A 21,887-nucleotide genomic window follows, 5' to 3' on the forward strand; every position below is an offset into this window, starting at 1 on the left:
TAGATGGCCGCCGGGTCTGCGGCCGCCTCCTCCGCCGTCGCACGCACGGAGGTCGGCTCGTACTCCCCATACGTGTCTTCGTGCGGGTTCAGCACGCTCAGAGCGCGCGACGAGGTGCCGAAGGAGCGGGAAGGGACGGAGGGGAGCTGAGCCTGCAGAGAGCGCAGGCACAGTCGTGTTCGCGCGAGGCTCGCCATGGTCGATTTTACGCCGCTAGAGGTCGAATCGGACGTCGAACGGAGTGGTCGAGCTGGAGATGTAGCGAGCGAGCAAGTTGGTCGGTCGTTTACCCCGATCGTCCCTCCTGGGCTCAAAGTCTCGAAATCTCGCCTGCCGAGGACCACCAGGCTGAGACGGAAGCATTCGCCGACTGAAAAATCCGGCCACCCCTCCCCTCCACACCGCGTGTGGCACACCGTGCCTCCACCAGTGCCTCCACTCTCCGTCTCCAGGCTGGAAACTGGGTTCGGTCGGTCCTGGCTCGTGACTGTTTTCGTCTGTGCCTTCTGCTCACTTCTCATCCGACTGCAGTTGAGCTCACAGTTGCGCCGCTCGCCTCGTCCCAAGCACGCATCTAGGTCATTCTGCATAGTGTAAAGGAAATGTCTACACAACAACTGGGTAATTCGTGGTGTAATTAATATGGTACAACAGGGCGCGTCCAAGTCTAGTCGTCCTCGTCCTCAATGCGCACGCTTCGCACCCACTCCTTGCGTAGCGCGTACAGGCGCTTCACGGCCTCCTTCTCGACCTCGTTCCAGTCCTGCCCAATGACGATGCCTAATAACGTCGCCTGCCAGAATAACTCGAAGTCGCCCTCGGTGTGCGTCGCCGAGTTCTTCGTAAGCGGGCCGATGCGTCGCGTCTTTAACCGGCCGCCGTCCTTGGTCTTGGACGACGTCTCGATCTCAAACTCCTTCGGGTTGCTGTACCGGATGCGCACCTTGGTCATCGAGTTGGGCACGATCTCTAAGTTGTCCAGCTGTAAGTGATTTGACTCGATCGAGTACACTAAGATCACGTCCGGCTGGTCCGAGCACGATATGGTCAGATCGCCCATCTCCGTGAACACCTTGAGCTGCAGAGTTAGCTTTGGCTTGTGTCGTAGCTTCAGCTACTCACCTTCGGTGTCCTTCGCTTGTACTCGTCGACGAGGCTCAGAAGCCGGAGCCAGTACTGGCATTCCTCCTCTCCCCAGTCCTCGGAATCGGCGAGCCGAAGGATCGTGCGGGTGCGCTGCTTCTCGGGACCACTTGAAATGGCAATCTCGTCTCCAGCTTTGTTCACCCGAACAGTCGTGCCCTGGAATCCAAGGGTGAGCGACACAGGGTGGGAGATGTTGTGCACGGTGATCTTGGCCGCCGACTTCTTGTGCAGCGGGACGGCATGTTTCGTCGGTGGAAGACAGCTTGTCGAGATCGGCTTGAGCTGAGCCGTAATTGACGTCGGACTCGGGGGAGCAGTGTCGGTCGTACCCTGCGTGTTGATGGACTCGGGCACATGAGGGGGAGGGTATGATGGTGCCTGCGGCTGGTGGACCTGAGCCTGAGCGTAGTGTGCAGGTCCATCAGCCGTAACCGTGGAAATGGTGGGCAGTGGCGGCGGCGAGGTCGGTGGCGTCAGAGGGAGATGGGGTGGTCGTGTCATAGCGTTGGAATCCACGATCATGGAGTGGCGTCCCAAGTGGTTCGCACTCTGGTCAGCCTTACTCTGGGGTGCGATGTGTGTTCCTGACGCAGAACGGTGCGCCGGCTCGGGCATGCGCCGTCGAGCCAGCTCAGCCTGTTCCAGCAGGTACGGGTCGACTTTGGACTCGGGCGTCTTGGCCCGACGCAGCAGACTTTTCGTAGACTTGAGCGGCTTGTCAACAGATGTCGTTGAAACGTCGAGCGTCCGTGATCGGCGTGCCCGCCATCCGTCTTCGAGCGTTCGCAACATCGGTGGCGTGTCCTGGAAGGCTAGTCTGAGCTGCTTGATCGCTAACGCCGGTGGAGTCGCGCTGATGCGTCTGCTGGACTCCTCGATGAACGTCGTCGAGTGTCGTCGGTTCGCAAGTGGTGCGGTCGGAGTCGAGTCTGGTGTCTCGAGGTACGAGGGCGGGTCGACCGGCTCGACGGGGTCGGTGTACTGGGTGAGGGCGGGTGTCGACGAGGAAGGGTCTTGGAAGCGTACACCCTTTTGAGTGTTCGATCTCCGGATGATGGTGACCTTGACAGAGTCAGAGTCGGGGGTAGGAAAGTCTGAAGTAGTCGGGAGGGCAGGTGTAGAGCTCGGAGGCCTCGGGTTCGACGGGTAGACTGGAAGTGTGGAGGTCGACGAGTTGCGTACGTTGGTTGGGACTGGGAGGATTGCAGACGGGCCACCTGGACCGCCTCCCAGAGCACTGAGACCTGCACCAAGCCCCCCTGCTAAACCTCGTCCCGATTGACGAGGACGCGAAGGACCCGAACCTGAGGCTGCAGTGGAAGAGGTCTGTGCTTTTGCCTGTGCAGTCTTTGGGCGTTGTCGTGTCCTGAACGCCGACGGTATCGATAATGTAACATCCATCTTCATGATTGTTTGACGTCGTCAAGTCGACGCCTGTCCGTCGAGTCGCTCGGGGGAAGGAGGTCGGGTCGCTTGGTCGACGATATGCTGGGCCCAGACACGATAGACTGTATCAGGATCGCAATTGTGTCATGTGGATTACGACGTTGTGTTTACTGAATTGAGCGACGAGAGATGAGCGAGGTCGGGAATCGGGGAGTTTGGCAGACGGGATAGAGCAAGTAGTGTCAAAGAAAGCTCGGTGTTGTTGTGCGGGCCGTGGTAGAAGATGTTGCGATGAGTGCAGAGGGAAGAAGAGATGGACGACGCAGGTGTCTTGGCCGCTGGCCGCTGGCCGCAGCCGGCGTTGACTACGGCGGCGGACGACAGCCGTGTTTAGCCTGGACTGCAACTTTGGACTGCTGCGACACAGGTGGGTGTGTCCGCTTTTGCTTTCGTCTCGGGGCTTTGGCTCTCGGCCTTGGCCTTGGATCCTGGGTAAGGTCTAAGACAGCAATGCCTGGAGGGTTGCATTCATGATTTGGTTTGGTGACCGATCCGGTTCGGCCCTGGTACGAACAGTGTTCCTGCCGAAAGATTAGGCAGACCACCAGGCTGGGGCGGCCAGCGCAGCCTGCTTCTACTGACGAGGAGTGGGAGGTACCAAGTCTAAAAGGCAACTAACCCAGGCTAACGTGCGCGCTAACGACAGGACTGCTTTACAGGAACACGCCTTCCCCTTAACATTCATCCTTAGCATCCTTAACTGCCTCCTTCGATTCTCTGTGGGGCTTCTCTCCGAACAGCTCTGCAGCTCTGCAGCCCTGCAAGCGAGCGCTGCTAACGCGCTGATACGCTGCGGTCTGCTGCCCTGCGCTGCCGAGCGACGAAGAGAAGTGACAGAAGGGCACAGAAGCGCAAAAGGCTGTACGTACCACACGCACATGTGGACTGCAAGTTGCTCTCGGGTACGCAAGAACGCGCCGAAGGTGCGCGCAACGCAAAACAAGAAAGCTAGGGCGCGCCGAACGCGCTGTACATCATGATCACGTACATGATCTCGCCGGTTCGTGATAAGGCCCAACTCTAAACGGCGTCAGGTCCAGGAGCATGTCGCGGGATCCGACACGCGCGGGGGTGTGCAGTTTGTGGGCTGGGAATGCTGGGTACGTAACCAGCACTGGGACCATCATTGCGCGATGTGGGCGATGGTTGCGCGTTCTCGCAGGCCGACAAGGTTCTCGCTCAAACTCTCCACTCGGAGCGAGGAGCAAGAGTGGTCGAATCGATGCTCCAGGAACTTTGTTGCTTGCAAGAGTACGCAATCTCAGGGACCGCACCCAGCATCTGCTCCCGGGCCATCGTGGGTCAGAGAACACCTGAATGGCGCCTGTCTGCGCCCTGAGCGCCTCGAGCACCTGAACCCCTGCTGCAAGAGAGGCCCGTGCGGCCCTGTCCCTGGCCCTGGTCGTTCGATGCGACTTGAAATGAGTGCACCCGTGGGAGACTTCATTGTGATCACGTGACGTCCGCTCGTTTAGGCAGGGAAGGCATGAAATTCACATGGCAACCCGTATAGGCCTGCCAATTTCGTTAACGCCGACAATTATCGCCGACGATGGACGTTGCACTGGGATGCTCAGAGTTCGACAGGCGAGCATCCCAGACTTCTTCTCACTATCCAACAAGCGTATTCCTGCTGAATCCAGCTTAAATCGGTTTACGACAAAGTGAGCACAGAGACCCCCACGGTGACCAGCGCGACTTCTTCGACGGCGACGGCTATGCTTTCGACGGGCTTTCTCGGTTGTTGGAACGGAAAGGAAGAGAAGGAGAGAAGGACTTGGACGGTGATCGAAATTTCGACCTTTGGTGTTGGGATTTGGAGTAGTGCCTACAGGGCTGTACCATAAGACGATGGGATAGGGATGGACCTCGACGACGACGGAAACGACATCGACATGAATTTGGAGACGGGAAGCGACCGAGGAAGCCCTCAAATGTCGAAGCGAACCCAGCTGTCGAAGATTTTGCTCGGTCACCAGCTACACTAGGAGCTCGCAGCTGACAGGACCAGATGAAGCACATCGCCGCTTACCTCCTCCTCCAGAACGGTGGCAACGCCTCCCCCTCTGCCGCCGACGTCAAGTCTCTCCTCGAGACCGTCGGCATTGAGGCCGACGCTGCCCAGCTCGACAAGCTCATCTCCGAGCTTGAGGGCAAGGACGTCAACGAGGTGAGTTTAACCACGCAGAGCGCGGAGCGTGTGTAGCATTCTTCCGCTGTGCATCCATCTGCTTCCCCAGCTGTCTCTTAATATTTCTCGTCACCCAGTGCTAACAACCCTCCAGCTTATCGCCGAGGGCTCCGCCAAGCTCGCTTCCGTCCCCTCGGGCGGTGCCGGTGGTGCCGCCCCCGCTGCTGGCGGTGCCGCTGCCGCCGGCGGCGACGCCCCCGCCGCTGAGGAGAAGAAGGAGGAGGCCAAGGAGGAGTCTGACGACGACATGGGCTTCGGTCTCTTCGACTAAGCGTGTCGCTTCTACACTCTCCATCACCCCCCTTCGCACTACTTCAGGGACATATCATTCGCATTTGAATCAAAAATCGTGCATGACATGCATCTGATACCTCCACTGTAACACTTTACTATTTCCTGCTGCACTGGTGCAATTTCTTGAGACTTGTTGGACTAACAGGAGTCGTCGAGGGTGAGGAGCTGGTAGAACTGCAGATTTGGTAGGGAGGCGAGACGGGGCTTGGCGAATGATTTTCCAGCTCGCGTGGGCGTGCTCAGGAACTCTGCGACAAGGGCTCGACCTTCGCACTCTGGGCGTTTTGCAGCTGCTCAGCTGCTCAGCTTGCTCAGCTTGCTCAGCTACTTTCTTAATCTGACGGCAGAGACACAGGCAAGTAGAAGCCAGGCCACTCAATCCAGTAGGAAATCGAAGAACAGGGGGTTGCAACAACTATTTCTGTGAAGGCGCTTTGACCAAAGACCATGACATAACGGAAAAGAAAAAGGCCAAGACACACCTAATGCTGTGAATTGCTGTTGGGGTTGTTGGGTGCGTGTTGATGTGTGGGATGTGGGGATGTGGTAGTGGGGGATGAAGGGGATGCAAGATACGTGTGCGGCGCGTGTAGGCAGGCGGCCGCTGCTCGCCGCGTCGTCGTTGAGCTGCTTGTTCGGACGGGGCTTGGGGGCTTGGGGGCTTGAGGGCTTGGGATGTCCGAGGCTGCTCGGATTGTGGGACGGGGCGGGCGGTGAGGATTAGAGGGACCAGTCCAGGAGAAGAGGAGGGGAGCGAGTATGTGCTCCCTCAAGCTCGCCGCACACTTAGTGCCCGGGAAGAGGTCTCCTGAAGAGGAGGATGTGCGGCTCGGGCGCGTGCACCTCAAAGTGCTGCCATCCGAGCGACTGCGTGATGCCCAGCCCTCGCCACTCCTGCTCTTCCAGAATGCGCAGCAGACCAGAGTCGTCCTGCGCAAAGTATCTGGGATGTCAGCTGTGTCTCGCGGGCATAGACCCAGCTGCCAGTGTTGTCGACGCAACTGGCCAGGTGAAGTTGTCGCACAACGCTGCCTGCGGAGAGCGAGATTGGGATGTGACGAGCTATGTGCTGCGCGTGTGCGCTGCGCTCTTCTGGGAAACCAGTTTGCGCAAACAAACAGCAGGCACACGAGCTCGTCCCGCCAGAGCGCGGGAGACCTCGGCGTCTCCTCTCGGCGCTCGGCTCATCCCGGCCCCCCTCAGTTCCGCTCAACACTCACTGCTTGGGGATCAGCTTCAGCATCTGCTTGGGCAGAATAACGTGTCGGTACTCGTAGTTGTCGTCCGAGTCTGTAGGTCAGCTAACGTTCGATCGCACCGCAGCTGAGGAAGGAGGTGTCCTTATCTCTCAAAGCTCCCAACTGATCTCGGCGAGGTCGGTGTGGTTTCGAGTCCAGACAACTCTCTCCCGTCACCGTCGAGTGCACGCTTGGCGGAGAGGTCGCGGGAGTTCAGTGTACACATTGGAACTCAGATAACAGTCGCGTGCAGTCTGTCCTTCCCAAACAACTTGCACTGCTCCGAGACAAGAGACACCGGTTCTCCAGCCTCTTCCCCACCGATGAATGACCACTCACATCGGTCCGAGTACACGATTCTGTCTGTCAGCTTCGCGACGAAATCAGTTCAGCTTCATGCAAGACGTACCGGTCGGCCCACTGCTCCAGGGTCGTAGGCTGCTTGGCGGGCATGTTGACTGTGACTTCTTCCTTCTTGACTTCTGTCTGCTCTTCCTTCTAGCTTTATCTTCCTGAGATCGGGTTGTGTTGGCGTGCGAACTGCGTCGGCGCTGTGCTTGGCGTCAACGACGAGAACGGCGAGCTGAGATGTGGGGCGTGCGCGAGCGTCGAGCTGGGTTGGAGTGGTGCGTGTGAGCGAGTAGAGATGGCAGAAGAGTTGACTTTCCTCACCCTCGACGCGTTTGCCGCGCCCACGCTCGTAGGGACTTACGCGCTCGGGCGGATCGCGTTGCGGGAGCATTTTTCCCGCGTGGCGCGGCCGTGCCTCCGGACCCACTGATCTGCGGTCGGCCGGAGTGCTTAGTCATCTCCGCGAACTGGTTGGTAGCCTTTCCGAATTTGAGCGTTGCGCCAAATGACGACCACTGCACAGGTACGCATCTTGTGGCGACAAGCAGCAACCCATGCCGTCATTGACAGCTCCTGTGACTGACTACCTCTGGGCCCCGTGGGATGCTTATTCACTGCTAGGGTACACTTTGATTTTGCATAGATGCGAGAACTGTTATGGACACTGTGAACAACGGGCTATGCTAGTGCTGTGAATGTGGTTTGGTGATGAGAATGCCAGTGGATGGATTGGGAATGTTGTCTGTTGTGTCTAGGGTAGGAATGTGTGAGGATTGTCGTACAACTTGGCATGAATGATGAGATAATGTAACAGTATTGTTGTCGATGTCGAGAGAGCCGGAGCAAAGTGGTTTATCCAGACGAAGAATCTGGAATCGGAATGGTGATGGATGGTGCTGATGAGGTATGGGGTATGAGGAATGAGTAGAATGTTGGGTGGGGATAAGATTTCTATGACGGGATCGCCTGGATGCAAGCTGAGTTGTCGGCGGTCGAGTTCGCCTTCTTCTCAGCGCCAGGTCCAAAGCTCCAGACGATCACGTCACCATCGTCAGAGCCCGAGACGATCATGTCGTCGGACAGCTGCAGACTAGTGACTGCGCCGCGGTGGCCAACCAATGTCTGGACGCAGTTGCCCGCCTCGCGGTCCCAGACCTTGATCGTGCGATCGTGAGAAGCAGAGGCGAGACGGAGTGCGTCAATGTCAACAGCCCACACACCCTCGATGTGGCCGAACAGCGTGCTCTTCTCGCGGCCCGTCTCCACGTCCCAAACCTTGACGGTGCCGTCGAGGGAACCAGTCACGAGCAGAGGTCGCTTGACCTCGGCACGGTCGACCGAGGCCTCCTTGGCCTTGCGGTGGTGGTTGTCCTCCTCGGAATGGACATAAACATGAGGCACGACGTGCTCGTCGCCCGTGGGAGGGAGCGCCATGCGAGAGTGGTAAGGGCTGGTGTTGAGTCCGACTGCGGAGGCTTGGCCAAACGCCGAGCCACCCTCAGTCGCCGAAGGCTCGTGGTCGTCCTCGTCCTCCGGGGACTGGTCGGTCATCAGAATTCGGAGACTCTGAATCTGTCCCTTGTGGCCGGTAAAGGTGCGCAGGCACTGCTGAGTCACCAGGTCCCAGAGCTTGACGGTGCCATCATCGGAGCCGGAGAAGAGCATGGTTCCAGCGTCAATGTCAAACGCCGTGTTATCAGGTCCGGGCGAGGCTTGCAGACGGTTGCGGCTGAGCGCCTGCGTAAACGTGGGCATCGCAGTCGGGTCGAGGTCACCTGGGGACGATTTGCCATCCCAGATCACAACAGAGTTCACCCATTCGTTATGACCCGCTAGCGTGAACTTAGTTCCGTTACGCAGGTTGCGAACAATGATAGTGCTGTCGGCACTGCCAGACGCCAGCAGATAACCGTTGTAGTGCAGCGAAACAACACCATCGCGGTGACCTTCAAGCACCCTCAGGCACTGGCCCTTACGCCAGTTCCACATGCGCACGGTGCCGTCCATGGAGCCCGTGAACAGCAGCATCTGATCGAACTGGAGTGCACGGACGGCGCGCGTGTGACCACGCAGGCAGTTGACCTGCTCGCCAGTGTCGAGGTTCCAAATGCGGACGGTGCGGTCGTAGGAGCCGGTAATGAGGACGGGGTAGTTGGGATCGGTGAGGGCGGTGTGGTACTGGAGACACATGATGCCGTCGGTGTGTCCCTTCAGCGTCTTGGTCTGACACCGACCCTTGCGCCAATTACGCTCGACGATGAGACGCTCGCAGTAAACACTCTTCCAGGGGCGCGTCAAGCGGACGTCACGCGAGAGAATGCCAGCCTTGGCATCAGCAGCGCTCTCGCCCTCCGAGTCGCTGCCTCCCTCCAGCTTGGGCTTCTTCTCGCGGGCCCATGTCGAGCCCTCGGTAGGAGCTGGTCGCTTCAGCGTCGAGTTCGGAGCCGGAGTGGCCAGGTCGCACGAGACAAGAGCCTGCGAAGAAGTCGAAGCACGCTCCGGGCCAAGAACCTCAGAGCGAGTCATGACCTCCTTAACGCCATAGTCGTGGGCGTGGTCGTGGTGGCCGCCGACGCCGTGGGCGACGATAGGGCTGCGGTCCTTGAGCTCGACCTTGAGACGTCGTCGCTCGAGAAGCGGAAGACCCCAGCCGCACTTCTCGCACTTGCGCTCAATGTGCTGGCCACACATTCGTCGCCACAGAAGGTCGTCGTCTGCCAGCGCCTTCCATGTCTTTGAGACCTGAGCGGCACGTCCGAGCGAGATTGCGTCAAGGTACCCGAGAATGCGAAGCGAGACCTCGCGGGGAAGCAGGGAGAAGGGGTCGATGCGGATGATTTGGTTCAATGAGTCGGACAGGTGAGACAGCTGCGAGCTGTGGGGAGGATTAGCACTCATACGAGGGACGGAGCCGAAGCGACTTACAAGCAGCACATGGTGAGGATACCCTCGAGGATGAGTTTTCGCTTGTGGTGGGGCGCAGCAGAGAACGTCGACCACAGGTGAGTGATGTCTGCTCGCTCGGGGACGGGCAGGCTGTCGAGTGACTGGTGTGTCAGCAGAGCTCCAAGACGGACCAATCGAGCTCAAAGTGCACCTACCTTTTGCAGCTTCGCGTTGACATTCTGGTTCGCCATCTGCATGTGCCGAACGCAGAGCTTACGTCCGTCCTTTGTGATGGAAGCGTCTGCCGAGAACGACTTGGCCGCAGACGACTCGGCGGCCCTGTCGGTGGAGGACATTTTTGGCGGGGGTGCGAGGGGGGTGCGGGGGCCGGGAGTGGCGAACGAGATGGGGTGGTTTCGTCAGATGTCAATGGATCGGACGTTGTTCGATGTGGTTATGAGCGATAATAAGAGTGATGACTCGTTGTGAGAATTGTCGAGGTCCGAGCGAAGTTTCAGTGTAATGGTAGGGACGGTATCCGTTTGCGGTCGGGTGTTGCCGATGGTGGTGGGGGCTTCGGTTGATTGGAAGCGAGGGAAGGACTTTGGCGGGAGGCGGGTGTCGGTCGTCAGAACTCGTCGATGGGAGGGAGAAAGAGACGTGTTTGCTGGAACGAGCCGTGAACGTTATTAATGAGTGGGAGAAGGGGGGAGAAAGGGGGAGTGAATGATGATGAAGTGATTCGGTATGAAGTAGAGAATGCTTTGGTGTAGGTCGATGTGGTGTGTTCCGAGTTTGAGCTACGGTGCATGGCACACAGCGTGCGGTGCAACGTGAGGTGCCGGCCAATTTGACTGAGGGGAGATTTGACCACTGTGGGGGATTAGCTCGGACCCAATGCCTTGGGATGGAACCCTATCGCGCGGGCGTCTCGTACACCTTGCGTGATCTGCGCTGCATCGGTGGCGACTACTGGGCCTAAGCTCTCTTCGGCAGTCACTGCGCTGCTGGGCCGCCGTATCGAGGAATTTCAGCCTATGCTCTCTCTCCGCGCGTATCCGCGCCAAACGCCCAGTGCGCCATAGATCGACGAATGTAATTCAAAAATATTGCTCCCGCTAATTCATCCGCCTCAGACGCCGGCAGTTCCTTGGGCTGTTTCATAAGACCCATTTAGGAAACTTCCTAATCCCCTCCTTCGTATGTCGTGCTTATCGGTCGCCCGCTGTGGCAATGGCGCAATGTCGCGCAACCCTCGCAACCGCCGTTCCAGATACTCGTCCTCCGGTGGGCCCGGGTGGCCTCAAACGTTATCGCGAGATCGCGTAGTTCCTGGCCCCCATGGCCCCGCGTGAACAGATCGCGCTCGTGCTTGGGTGGTGTGCGCCATACGCCTGGGACAACCTGAGCACGCCTGGGGATCTGCGAGAGCCCCGCTGCCTCGTCGACAGGCAATGGCAATGTTTCCATTCCTCTGGGTCTCCTGGGCTCCTTTGGGTCCCCCAGACTTCTCTAAACAACAGTGACGCTGTACCTAAACATCCAACGCGGTCGCGCTCTTGGCCAGCGACAGAGTTTGCCTCGTGCCCAGCAGATTTAGTGCATTCACCGCCCGCAGCCAAGCGCCGAGACTAACGACGCCGCTTTCATTCACCGCTGCTTTCTCGTAAACATCGCAAGGAACGTGCTCTGCTCAGCGTTCTGCGCCGCTATAGCTCCGTTCACCCCTCAGTCACCGCTACGCTCTGGGCACTGCGGAGTGCGGAGTCTCCGGCCACTTCGTCCTCCGTCGCCACTCAAGAATAGCAGCATCCTTTCAGTCGCCGGAGCAGAGAGCAGGTGGTGTGCTTGATCCGATTCCGAAGGTCTGGTCAGGCACGCAATCACGTGCGGAACAACGGCACTGTTGGATTTTGCTTCCGCTCTTCTTTCGCACTCGTTCGCACCCAACGAACCCAGGCAAAGACGGGATGCAAACCGAAATTTCTGTCTTTCCTCATTCCACACACTCTCTCTACATCGTCTTACGAAAGGTATTGTTCCACCTCTTGGCTTGCGGGCCACGGGGCGTGCATCTCGTTACGCTCCGGATACGCACTCTGCACTGCCTGCAGCATTGCTTGCGGCGAGATCCAACTGACGCATCCCCTGCCTTCCCTCCCTCCCCCAACCACCTCTCCATTCCCTCTCCCCTCCACCTTCCTCTTTCCGCATTCCTGCACAGCACATCGTGCAGTGCGCGATCTCCTCTGGGGATCACGCAAACGCCAGAAAAAGAACGACCCTATTCTGCTCTGTCCGCTCTTATGCTTCCACGCGAGACAGATTCCTGAACGGGCCGAGATCAATATAGCTCCATAAATTGACCCGCCTTGGGTCCATTTCACTCCTTGGCGGGGTCTCATCTGGTGCTGACATCTTTCCGCCCTTTTGGGTGGGGTTTTACTGACGACATTGTATCGTTTTTGTATCTGCTGAAATACAGCGTGGTTATGTAAGTATGATCCTTAGTTGATGAGCAGACGCAATCTTTGCCATCCGACCGACACTGCACGCTATGGTTGGCGAGTGCAATCGCATGATGAGTACCGGACCCGATTGTTTGGCATGCTGGAAGTGGAACAAGCGCGCAGAGCAGTTCTGGCATGACGACAGCAGTACAGCCGGCGCCATGGCAGATCTCCTCTGTGCTCGCTTCGCTCCCATCACTTGGCCTCACTCAAGACCCCGCCTGCCCCCCCTTTGAGGAAGCTCAGCGGACGGCGTCAACTGAAGTGGCCGACATGGATACAGCCGTGCTCAACCCCCCTGTCGTCTGCCAAGTGGCCAGCTACGCGTTGGGTGTGGGCCGTGGCGTCCGGGTTCAGGACAACTGTGACATTTTTCTAAATCGAATGCTATGCAGATTGATGTGCTTTGAATTGCTGCTTGTGATTATGCGGGGCGTGTGTATTGCATTGCCTTGCTCCTTGATTAGGAAGAGGCATTGACTGTGTTGCTTTCGTTGGTGGTTCGCGAGTGGCGCAGCGCGGCATATCGGTGTAAGGATGGTCCAGCTCGGTATATGCGGGCGGCACAGTCCACATGGTGCGCGATATAATAGAGGAAGTGGCCAGTAGGAGCCGCCACCCGTGGCGATGCAGATCGGGGCGAGATCCGGGTGCGACGCCCAGTGCGAGCGCACCGTCGAATGAGCGCTCGGCGACGTGCAACACGCGGCGCCAAGGACGCCACCGCCTGCGTCTGCTGCTCGTCGCCGACAAAGGCGATGGCGTGCTCAGCACCTGCCCAGATATCGGTATTGATAGCTAGCCATGCACGCGCATGTCCGATGTGCGCGTGTCCGATAGAGTGGGCGCGTGATAGCGCAACACCGGGCATCTCGCCGAATCGATTCGGACGTCCACAGCGTGGTGCGGTAGGCTGTCTCAAACCGGCGAGCCTTCACGCCATAGCACGCTCGTCGGCTCAGACCGTCGAGGACGATAAGAGAGACAAAAACGTCACTTCTTGATTATTCCTGCTTTCAGTAGCGCTTCGCGCCCCGCTGCGCCAATGTGCCGGAATCGCGCGGGGCCGAGGGGTGTGCCGCCGTACCATCTTGTGACTGCTACGGCGCCCCGCGCATCTGTACTCTCGAGCAGGGAGAGGAGCACGCGACCTGCACCAGACTCGCCGTCGTCGTCGTGACCTGAGGTCAGCTTTCCGAAGTCTGCGTAGCTGGATATCGAGGCCTTCTTTTACCTCATTCCACTCTGTCAACGTTGTAGGGAGGGCGAATCGTCTGCAAATGACACTCACCGCTATCGTCTTCGAGTCGCCAGGCAAGCATGGCCGGATGACTCGCCCTCTTGTTCCGCTTGTCGGCGAGCAGCTCCTCGACGAACCCGCGCACCTCCTCCAACGTCTTGACCTTGGCGGCATGTCCGACGAATCGAGACTTGCGGTCCGAGATCTCATCGGAGTCAAAGACCTGTGGTGGTGACGAGGATGATACTGCGGCCAAGCGCGCCGGGAGAGTCGAAGATGCCGCGCGTTTCAGGAGCCTGGCACTGGTCGTGAATTGTCGCGAGAGCATTGAAGGGTGAAATGAACGAAGATGAGGAAGGAGGATTTAGTTGCCGAACATGACGTCGAGTTGAGTTGCCGCGATCGATCGAAAGATCAGGTTCCGCGCCTGATTTCGCGGTTGGCAGTCCTGTGGAATTGGCGAAAGATGCAATACGCAGCATGCTGGTCACTTGTCTTCATAACCCGATAGATTATGGAGGAGACGATTATGCAGCAGTTGGAAATCCAGGTAGCGACTACAGTACTGCAACGGTGTAACACAGTCGGTTGTCAGTGGGCAGCTGCGGTCCTTCGATCGCAGTGTCGAAAGACCTCGTGACTTGTGTGCGCCCCGCGGATCGCCTTCCTTTCGCGTTTTTGTCTCCGGACTTCAGGCCACACTTCGTCATTCTTCCTCTTTCCTCATCGCCACTCTCTCTCGCTCCTGTTTTGAAAGGTCGTGCTGCTCTCCTGCCTCGCCACTCCTTCAAATCGACGGTCGTCTGTGGGTTAAACGAACGCCGTTCCTCGACTTCGGCCCAGATGTCGGCAATGCACCGTCCCATCTGCGGGTCAAAAATGCTGTAAACGGGCTCCTTATTTAGTGTCCGTTCAGTTGTCTGCCTCCGCTCTTCGATCTGTTCCTCTTCTCTCAGCTTCGTCGGCTGTAGCAACGAATTTCACGCGTGGGTTTATACCTCCATCTCTCTTCTGGCATCAGTGACGCACCTCGTTTCACCGGGAGTGCCTCCAATAGCAGCCTGGGCATGTCCCGCAAGGCTGCAAAGGAGTGTGGCCTTCTGTCTGTGATAACATGGATGATGGGGGTATTCGCCCTTACTGACATAGGCTTGACTTCGGATAAACATTTGCCTCGTCATGCCCATCAGCATCGCCAGTCGGTATCAACAGATTGTAGTGCTAGACTAAGCGCGAGCTCTCCCTCAAGAACGGCTTCATCGCCGTCGCTTTGCGATACCATCAGCGCTGGCTGAAGATCGTGTGTCATTCTATCTCCCCAAGTGCCACCTCCATGGATACCACCATCGCAACAGCCGAAGCCAAGCACCTTGCTGAGCTCATACCAATCTCCCGACTTGGCAGAACCTAATGCTCAAAACAAGAGCCTGCTCCGCATTAAGCATACTCCCCGCAACCATATCCGCCGCGAAGTTCGAACGACAAGCGCAAGTGGCACCGACAACGCTGAGGAGAGCAGCCATTCACGTGACTGGTTCGAAACGCACACCAGTCTTAAGTCTTCCTCCAGCCTCCTGTCTGCCCCGTGCGTTTGCGCTGTGCTCCTGCACACTATCGTCGTGGGACGGGTCGTACATGAGCACCAGTACGTGATGATGACGCATCGTGAGCGTCACAGGGCAAGCTGTTGGACCAATGTGAAGATGATCTCGATCATGAGCAATAGCGGTGCAGCGTGCACCGGTCTGACGGACGCTCCGCCCGCTCTCTCGCCCGTCACAGACCGTGGAGTTTCGGCCACCACCACCCAGGCGACGTTGAGGTCAGACGGCGACGCCGCAACGATGGGCAGGCAGACGCAGCAGCGGACCCACTCGTACGGGGCATGAGGGAGGCAACTCGGGCCGAAACCTTGCCATTAAGCCTGTCTGATGCCTGACATCTGGCCCCGGTGTGCCACTCGCCGTCACTCGCCGTCACTTCTGACCTACTCGAACAGGCAGGTACTCCCTCAGCAATGCCTGAAACAGAGCTGGGTATCCACGTACAAGTGCGGGAGAACTACTCATGGCCGCGAGGTCAAGTCGAGCGACGAGCGGATTAGAGTTGCACATAGGTGTATTAAAGTTGGGCACGCTTCGCATATCGCATGTTGCTGCAGCGACTACGTACGCGGGACCAAGGAGCACCCGTTCCTTTGCCCCTCTCAGACGTACCTGCAAGCAGTCGCAAGCTGTCACCCATCCCCACCTCCATCATTGGGCCGCAGCAAGGATCTGCCCGGACCGTCATCCCGCTCCGCTGGGGAGTGTCGGCTTCGCAGCCGGCGTCTCACGCTCTCCAAACTTCGGTGCATGGAGGAAACTCTTTGTTTGTGTCCAACCGCCGGCTCCGAATACCACGAGACACTAGCCGCGGTACGCCGCCACCACGCGCCAGTGGAACCGGTGGGAGTGGGAGCGGTGGCATGTCTAAGAATGGAACAAGAGCGCAACACTGGAACAGGATACTGAGACCCAGTATGCAGCGCGGCGGCGGCGGATACGGGGCAGGGGGCGCGGGGCGTGACGTGTGCCGTGCGTGCGACTCGGGTGCGTGCAGGCCGTGTATTACACTTGAGTGAGGTGTGTGACGGGAGAGTGCGGCCCGGAGAACGGCAAATCACGTGATAGACAGGGTCCTTCCTCTGCGGCGTACAGGTGCAGTGTGAACATCCTGTGTGTGTGCTATCCTTGGCACGCTGCATGCACTGGGAGGTGGAGGAGAAGTGAATGCGTACGCCCACCACACAGGCAACTGCAGCCCGACCAACCGCAGGGGGAGGCGGCGGTGGGCGCTGTCGCCTCATTGTACCTACGTACGCGCTCTATTCCCGCACGCGTCTGCCGTGTGCCGTGAAATTCAGTCATGATAAGACACACCCGGCATGAGTCTTTTGAGCATGCATTGCATTCCAGGATGGATCGGATTCCGAAGCGCGCGGGCTGGGTTGTTGGTGTCGCGTTTCGTGTGCAGCGCCACGGGGGCCATGTTTGGGTGCGTCCGAGTTGGCTGAAATGCAACTGCGAGCGTCTGAGAACGAGGACAAGAGCGACTTGGCCTCTTGGCAGACGAGGATGGGTGTTGAGGAAGAGCGAGCCAGGGTTTGGGCCCAGGGCGGCAAGGGCGAGAGGAGCAACGGCGTCCTGACGGGAGGTTAATGGTTGAATAGCGGACACTCCAAGGCAGCGGACCCTTTTTCCATTGCAGTGCCAGGCATGCCTGCATGCCTGCAGCCAACACCCCAGCACCCCGTACCCCATCCAGGATGCACCTCAGGCGTACCTCGAAACCCAGTGCCCAGTGCCCAGCCGATAGAGTGGGAGAGGGATTAGGGAGGAGACGGGCTACGAGCCAGAAACGAGCGACCAGCGAAAGAGGACCCAGCATCAATCCGACATCCGACAAGAGCTATTGCTCGTCACTGTCACTCAGTGCCGACCATCCCGCAGGATATCGAGGCCTTCTTTTACCTCATTCCACTCTGTCAACGTTGTAGGGAGGGCGAATCGTCTGCAAATGACACTCACCGCTATCGTCTTCGAGTCGCCAGGCAAGCATGGCCGGATGACTCGCCCTCTTGTTCCGCTTGTCGGCGAGCAGCTCCTCGACGAACCCGCGCACCTCCTCCAACGTCTTGACCTTGGCGGCATGTCCGACGAATCGAGACTTGCGGTCCGAGATCTCATCGGAGTCAAAGACCTGTGGTGGTGACGAGGATGATACTGCGGCCAAGCGCGCCGGGAGAGTCGAAGATGCCGCGCGTTTCAGGAGCCTGGCACTGGTCGTGAATTGTCGCGAGAGCATTGAAGGGTGAAATGAACGAAGATGAGGAAGGAGGATTTAGTTGCCGCGTGAACGTTATTAATGAGTGGGAGAAGGGGGGAGAAAGGGGGAGTGAATGATGATGAAGTGATTCGGTATGAAGTAGAGAATGCTTTGGTGTAGGTCGATGTGGTGTGTTCCGAGTTTGAGCTACGGTGCATGCCTTCTCCCCCCTCCCCCTCCACATCGACTCTTTACGCCCCGCCCGCACAGTCCTTTGCATCCGCCGACACCTCTCCTCTTCCAACCCCCACGACACAAGACGACCCCGCGACAAGGCATCACTGCCAGCACGGCCTTGCAATCCTATATCGCAAAGCGCCGTTTGCACCGTTCAACCGTCCAACCGTCGCACCGTCACCCGTTACCAGTTACGATCCTCGAGGTCCCCAGGAGCCCTACGGTCACAAAATCCCGTACGCCTGCTCGACCGACTGAAAACGGCTTTAGGTCCCAGCTGGCCCCTCCCGAGCCAGCGTTGTGGAATTGGTATTAGCACTGGTCTTGTGCTCTGGAGCTTTGGTCTCAAGCACCAAGCCGCACGCCGCAAGCGCCGCTCTTGAGCTCAGACACAGGAGCTCGGCCTGTCTGTCTGTCCATTCGATTCCATTGGTCTTTTCCGTCTTGCGCTGCCCCGGCTGTCCCCAGCTTCCAGCTGCTGAACGCACCCTCGACTCACAGGACCCAACTCGTCCCCTTACCTCGACGCCAACACGCCAGCAAAGCCAGCAAGCGACGCCAGCTAAACTACACCGACTAGCCTAGCCCAGCGCTACGTACTGCTCGCTCGACCTGGCTGTGGGTTACGACCCACAGCATGTCGTCCCCATCCATGACTGACGAAGAGTTCGAGAGGGAAGTGCGCACGCTCAAGTGAGTATCGCCCGATCTCCTGCAAACCACCCACACCCCACACATTGGCTTCTTTCCATCCTCCGTTCCTCACGCCCCCTTCCTCACGCCCCCTGGGCCTTCAGTCCTCATCTCGTCTCTCGTCTCTCATTGCCCCTCCCTCTCACTCACCCTCACACCTCACCGTCCTTACGCTTCCTCCTCCCATCAACCGACCAACCAACTCACCGTCCCTCGCTATCGCGCACCTTTCCTTTTCTGACCAGCCTACTCCCCTCCTTCATCTTCATGCCACGCACGAGCTCCGCCCAATTCAAGTCTTAAATGCTAACGCCGCCCTACAGAGACCTGAGACGACGGTCCGTATCCTCTGCTGGACCTGGTGAACTTCCCGTCGACCCCGATCTTCCTCCACGAGATCAAGGCGAGGTGGGCAACGCTGCCCCGCTCGGGCCGCAGCCGTTCTCGTCCAACGACGATGTGACGTTAACGGTGCCCGACGCCGGCGGCGACGCGAATGGCCTTTTCTGGGTTCCAGCGCATCTCCATCCGGAACTGGCGCCCGGAGAGTTCCATGCCTTCTTGAAGTCGCACACCCATGCGAATCCAACCGCCATGGCTGCGGGCGAGTCTGGCGAGGCGTCGCTCGCACGGAGTCCGTCGTGGCTTGCTCGGAGCCGGACTCTCTCGAGCGGCGTCAAGAGGAATAAGTCCATGCTTTCCCGCCAGTACACGCCCCGCCACGGTGACAAGGTCGAGGAGGAAGTTCCTGTCGTCACCCGTCGCGGGTCTAACCCGTTCGGCGGGGAGCAGGGCCCGACCCTCCAAGATCTCCAGAAGTTGGACGAGATGGTGGGCGAAGTCGAGGACGACCCCGAACAGATGCGTCAGATCCTTCGACGTGGCCTTAGCATGCGCCTCCAACCAGGCTGTACGTGTTTCTCCTTCTGGGCCTTCCCGGCCCACACGAGCGAATGACACTGACTCTTCTGCAGTACCCGAGGAAACGGTTCAGTCTGGCCAGCCTGGCTATGGCGAATCTTCGACTGGAACTTCTTCTTCACCGCGGTCGAGCTCTATCGTCCGACGATCGGCGCGGACGAGGATTCGCAAAGGTAGCAGCATCGACGGTTCGAAGCGCTACTCTGTCCGCAAGAACCGTCCTAGCACCGCCGGATCCGACTCGGTGTTCAGCGATGAGGCAGACGGTAGGGTTAGCGAGGAGCGTCGCAGCGACGAGACAACGCAGGAGAGCGGAAGCTCTGAGACGCCAGAAGTGTTCCACGAGGCGAGGGATGAGTATCGCTACCAGCCTAAGCAGCAACAGCAGGCTTATCACTCGCCGCCGCAGCCTCAGCACCCGCCGCCGCCCCCTCCGCGGGAAGAAGACGAGGATCAGCTGCGACGACCGCACCAGCAGCCGCCGACCGTTTCTGTGTCAGGCATCGACTTCAGCCAGGCTTCTGACGACGAAGCGATGATCTTTGACGCCTACACCCACGACCCTCACGATCGCACGTCCTCCTCCACCTATGGTTCAATGTCTTCCGCCTACGACGAGCAGCCTAGCCGCTCGCCAAGCCCTGAGCCCCCACGAGTCGAAACGACCCCTCGTCACACCCCGATTCTTACCCCTATCGTTGCTCCCAAAGCCAGTGATGCGCAATGGTACGAGGACGACGAGCGCACTCCTACCCAGGAGTCCTCGATGAGCGCTGCCATGAATGCGATGAGGATTAACGTTCCCCCATCCAGGTCATCAGATAATATCTATCAGCAAAGCGCTTCCGAGAAGCTGCAGCAACAGCAGCAGCACCAACAGCAGTACCAGCAAGCTGCGCCCCCGACCGGCCGCGTTCCGTCACCGCCCAGGCCTGCCGTGCCCGAGAAGCATGATCTCCCGTCTGGAGCAGCGCCTCCCCGATCCCAGACGGCCCCGCCCGGCATGTCGATGCAGCAGCGAACAGGAGCGATCCCCTCACCCATCGCCCCCATCGCACACGTGGAGCGTCCTCCTCTCACTCGCACCGAGTCCAACTCGTCGGCGGTGTCTGTCGGCTCGACCTCGACGCCTCCGTCTGTGAAGAAGGAGAAGAAGGGTTTGTTCGGCAAGAAGTCGAAGCACCACGACAAGCCGGAGAAGCCGAAGAAGGAGAAGGACCGATTCCTTGGCTCGCTGTTTGGCAGCAAGAAGAAGCACGAGGAGGCGACTTCCGTGTCCAACTTTTCGACTGCTGGACCTGCGGCCGCCGCTGCGCTGCTCGGTACCTCCAAGTCGGCCAAGGCGTTCCACCATCAGGGTTCTGGAACGTCGTCTCCGACGTCGCCTGGGTTCTCGAACTTTGCGCGTTACCCGATCCACGTTGAGCGTGCTGTGTACCGCCTGTCGCACATCAAGCTCGCAAACGCCCGACGACCGCTTATCGAGCAGGTGCTCATCTCCAACCTCATGTTCTGGTACCTCGGCGTCATTGGACGCACGACCCCGGCGGAGGAGAAGAAGCCCGGCACGACGAACGGTCTTGACCGCACCCGCGATCAGAATGCCAATCAGCCGCAGCTGAAGGGCACGCCGAACAAGCCTGCCGACTCTGGCTCGGCCGGTGTCAAGCAGCCTGACCCTCCCCAGCAGCTGCAGCAGCACCGACGAGCAGGTCTGTCGAAGCCCGAGCGAAGCAGGACCAACAATGCTGAGGCAGCATATCGCGCTCCTCAGTACGGGATGCAGTCTCAAATGGAGGAGATGCATCGGTCCCCGGCCAAGCAGCCGGTGATGCAGCAACAGCAACAGCAGCCTCAGCAACACCATCATCAGCCTACCCAGCATTTGTCTCATCATTCTCAACCCCAGCAGCAGCAGCAACAGCAGCAGCAACCCCAGCAGCAAGCACGCCCGCAACCTCCTCCCCAGCAACAGCAGCAGCATCTTCCCCACCATCATCAACAGCAGCAACAACAGCAGCAGCAGCTTCATCAGCAACAGCAATATCACCAACCGCAGGCTGCTTCCCCCCAGGCCCAGCCCCAGCCTCGCACGTCGTCGATGCCCGGTCGTTCGCGTTCGCCGCCCACGAGCCAGCCGCAGCAGCGTCCCGAGTACCCTCCTGGAGTTGCGCCCCCTCGTGTGCCCCAGGGCGGCCAGTACAGCCACTCGCCGAACCACTCGCAGTCGTCGCAGCACGGCCAGCACATGGGTCAGCCCGGTCGTGCGCCGGTGCAGCCAGACGGTCGTCAGCGTGTGCCCTCGGGCGGTGGCGGTTCGCAGCCGCCCCAGCAACACCCGGGCGCGCGTAACAGCACGATCGGACCTCGCCCTGGGCAGGGCTACCCGCAGCCGAACGGACGAGCATCGGACAACCCGAACCGGCCGATCTACCCGAACCAGCACGCCGGAACGAAGCCGGGCCAGATCTTCCAGTACCCTGGCATGGTCGCGGCCCAGCAGCAGTACCAGCAGCAGCAGCGGCCTCCGGGAGCGGGACAGGCGTATCCTCAGCAGGGCGGCGGGCCGATGTACCACCAGCAGCAGCGACCGATGCAGCACCAGGGACCGCCGCAGGGATGGGAGAACCAGCGTCTGCCTGGTCATCAGCCGCAGCCCGGCCGGTCGGCCGCGAGCCCGCCGCCAATGGCGCAGACGCCGCCTCGCGGCTCGTCAAGCAACCGGCAACCGGCGGACCCGTACGGCCGCCCGTACCGCGAGGGGCAGACTTCGCCGACGCACCAGACGTTCTACTCGGCACAGCGCCCGCCCACGATGCAGCAGGGGCAGCCCTACCCGTACGCAAACGGGCAGCCGCGACCCCAAGCAGTGGGCTCTGGTCAATATCCTCATCATCGCTGATCAGCATTAGGGCTATCTCAGGAGC

The 21,887-nt window shown here is 59.3% G+C and overlaps 6 protein-coding genes across 6 annotated transcripts; 2 read left to right on the top strand and 4 right to left on the bottom strand.

Moving 5' to 3' along the window:
- Nucleotides 1-667: 667 nt before the first annotated feature.
- Nucleotides 668-2,553, bottom strand: A1Q1_01827 (uncharacterized protein; the record flags this gene model as incomplete). Its single annotated transcript, XM_014328558.1, has 2 exons — nt 668-1,078; nt 1,123-2,553. The coding sequence occupies 2 exons, from the start codon at nt 2,551-2,553 to the stop codon at nt 668-670; spliced, it is 1,842 nt and encodes a 613-aa protein (XP_014184033.1).
- Nucleotides 2,554-4,603: 2,050 nt separating this feature from the next.
- A1Q1_01828 (uncharacterized protein) lies at nt 4,604-5,054 on the top strand (the record flags this gene model as incomplete). Its single annotated transcript, XM_014328559.1, has 2 exons — nt 4,604-4,762; nt 4,878-5,054. 2 exons carry the CDS (start codon nt 4,604-4,606, stop codon nt 5,052-5,054), a joined length of 336 nt encoding a protein of 111 aa, XP_014184034.1.
- Nucleotides 5,055-7,617: 2,563 nt separating this feature from the next.
- On the bottom strand, nt 7,618-9,908 carry A1Q1_01829 (F-box protein, Met30p; the record flags this gene model as incomplete). The annotated part of the gene is made up of 3 exons (XM_014328560.1): nt 7,618-9,541; nt 9,592-9,713; nt 9,768-9,908. The coding sequence occupies 3 exons, from the start codon at nt 9,906-9,908 to the stop codon at nt 7,618-7,620; spliced, it is 2,187 nt and encodes a 728-aa protein (XP_014184035.1).
- Nucleotides 9,909-13,055: 3,147 nt separating this feature from the next.
- Nucleotides 13,056-13,630, bottom strand: A1Q1_01830 (impactlike protein putative; the record flags this gene model as incomplete). Its single annotated transcript, XM_014328561.1, has 2 exons — nt 13,056-13,264; nt 13,354-13,630. The coding sequence occupies 2 exons, from the start codon at nt 13,628-13,630 to the stop codon at nt 13,056-13,058; spliced, it is 486 nt and encodes a 161-aa protein (XP_014184036.1).
- A 3,185-nt stretch (nt 13,631-16,815) lies between these two features.
- Nucleotides 16,816-17,148, bottom strand: A1Q1_01831 (regulation of amino acid metabolism-related protein; the record flags this gene model as incomplete). Its single annotated transcript, XM_014328562.1, has 1 exon — nt 16,816-17,148. One exon carries the CDS (start codon nt 17,146-17,148, stop codon nt 16,816-16,818), a length of 333 nt encoding a protein of 110 aa, XP_014184037.1.
- Nucleotides 17,149-17,325: 177 nt separating this feature from the next.
- On the top strand, nt 17,326-21,862 carry A1Q1_01832 (uncharacterized protein; the record flags this gene model as incomplete). Its single annotated transcript, XM_014328563.1, has 4 exons — nt 17,326-17,582; nt 17,983-18,039; nt 18,363-18,949; nt 19,014-21,862. The coding sequence occupies 4 exons, from the start codon at nt 17,326-17,328 to the stop codon at nt 21,860-21,862; spliced, it is 3,750 nt and encodes a 1,249-aa protein (XP_014184038.1).
- Nucleotides 21,863-21,887: the final 25 nt, after the last annotated feature.

Source organism: Trichosporon asahii (genome assembly GCF_000293215.1).
Source record: "Trichosporon asahii var. asahii CBS 2479 unplaced genomic scaffold scaffold00003, whole genome shotgun sequence".
Classification (NCBI taxonomy): domain Eukaryota; kingdom Fungi; phylum Basidiomycota; class Tremellomycetes; order Trichosporonales; family Trichosporonaceae; genus Trichosporon; species Trichosporon asahii.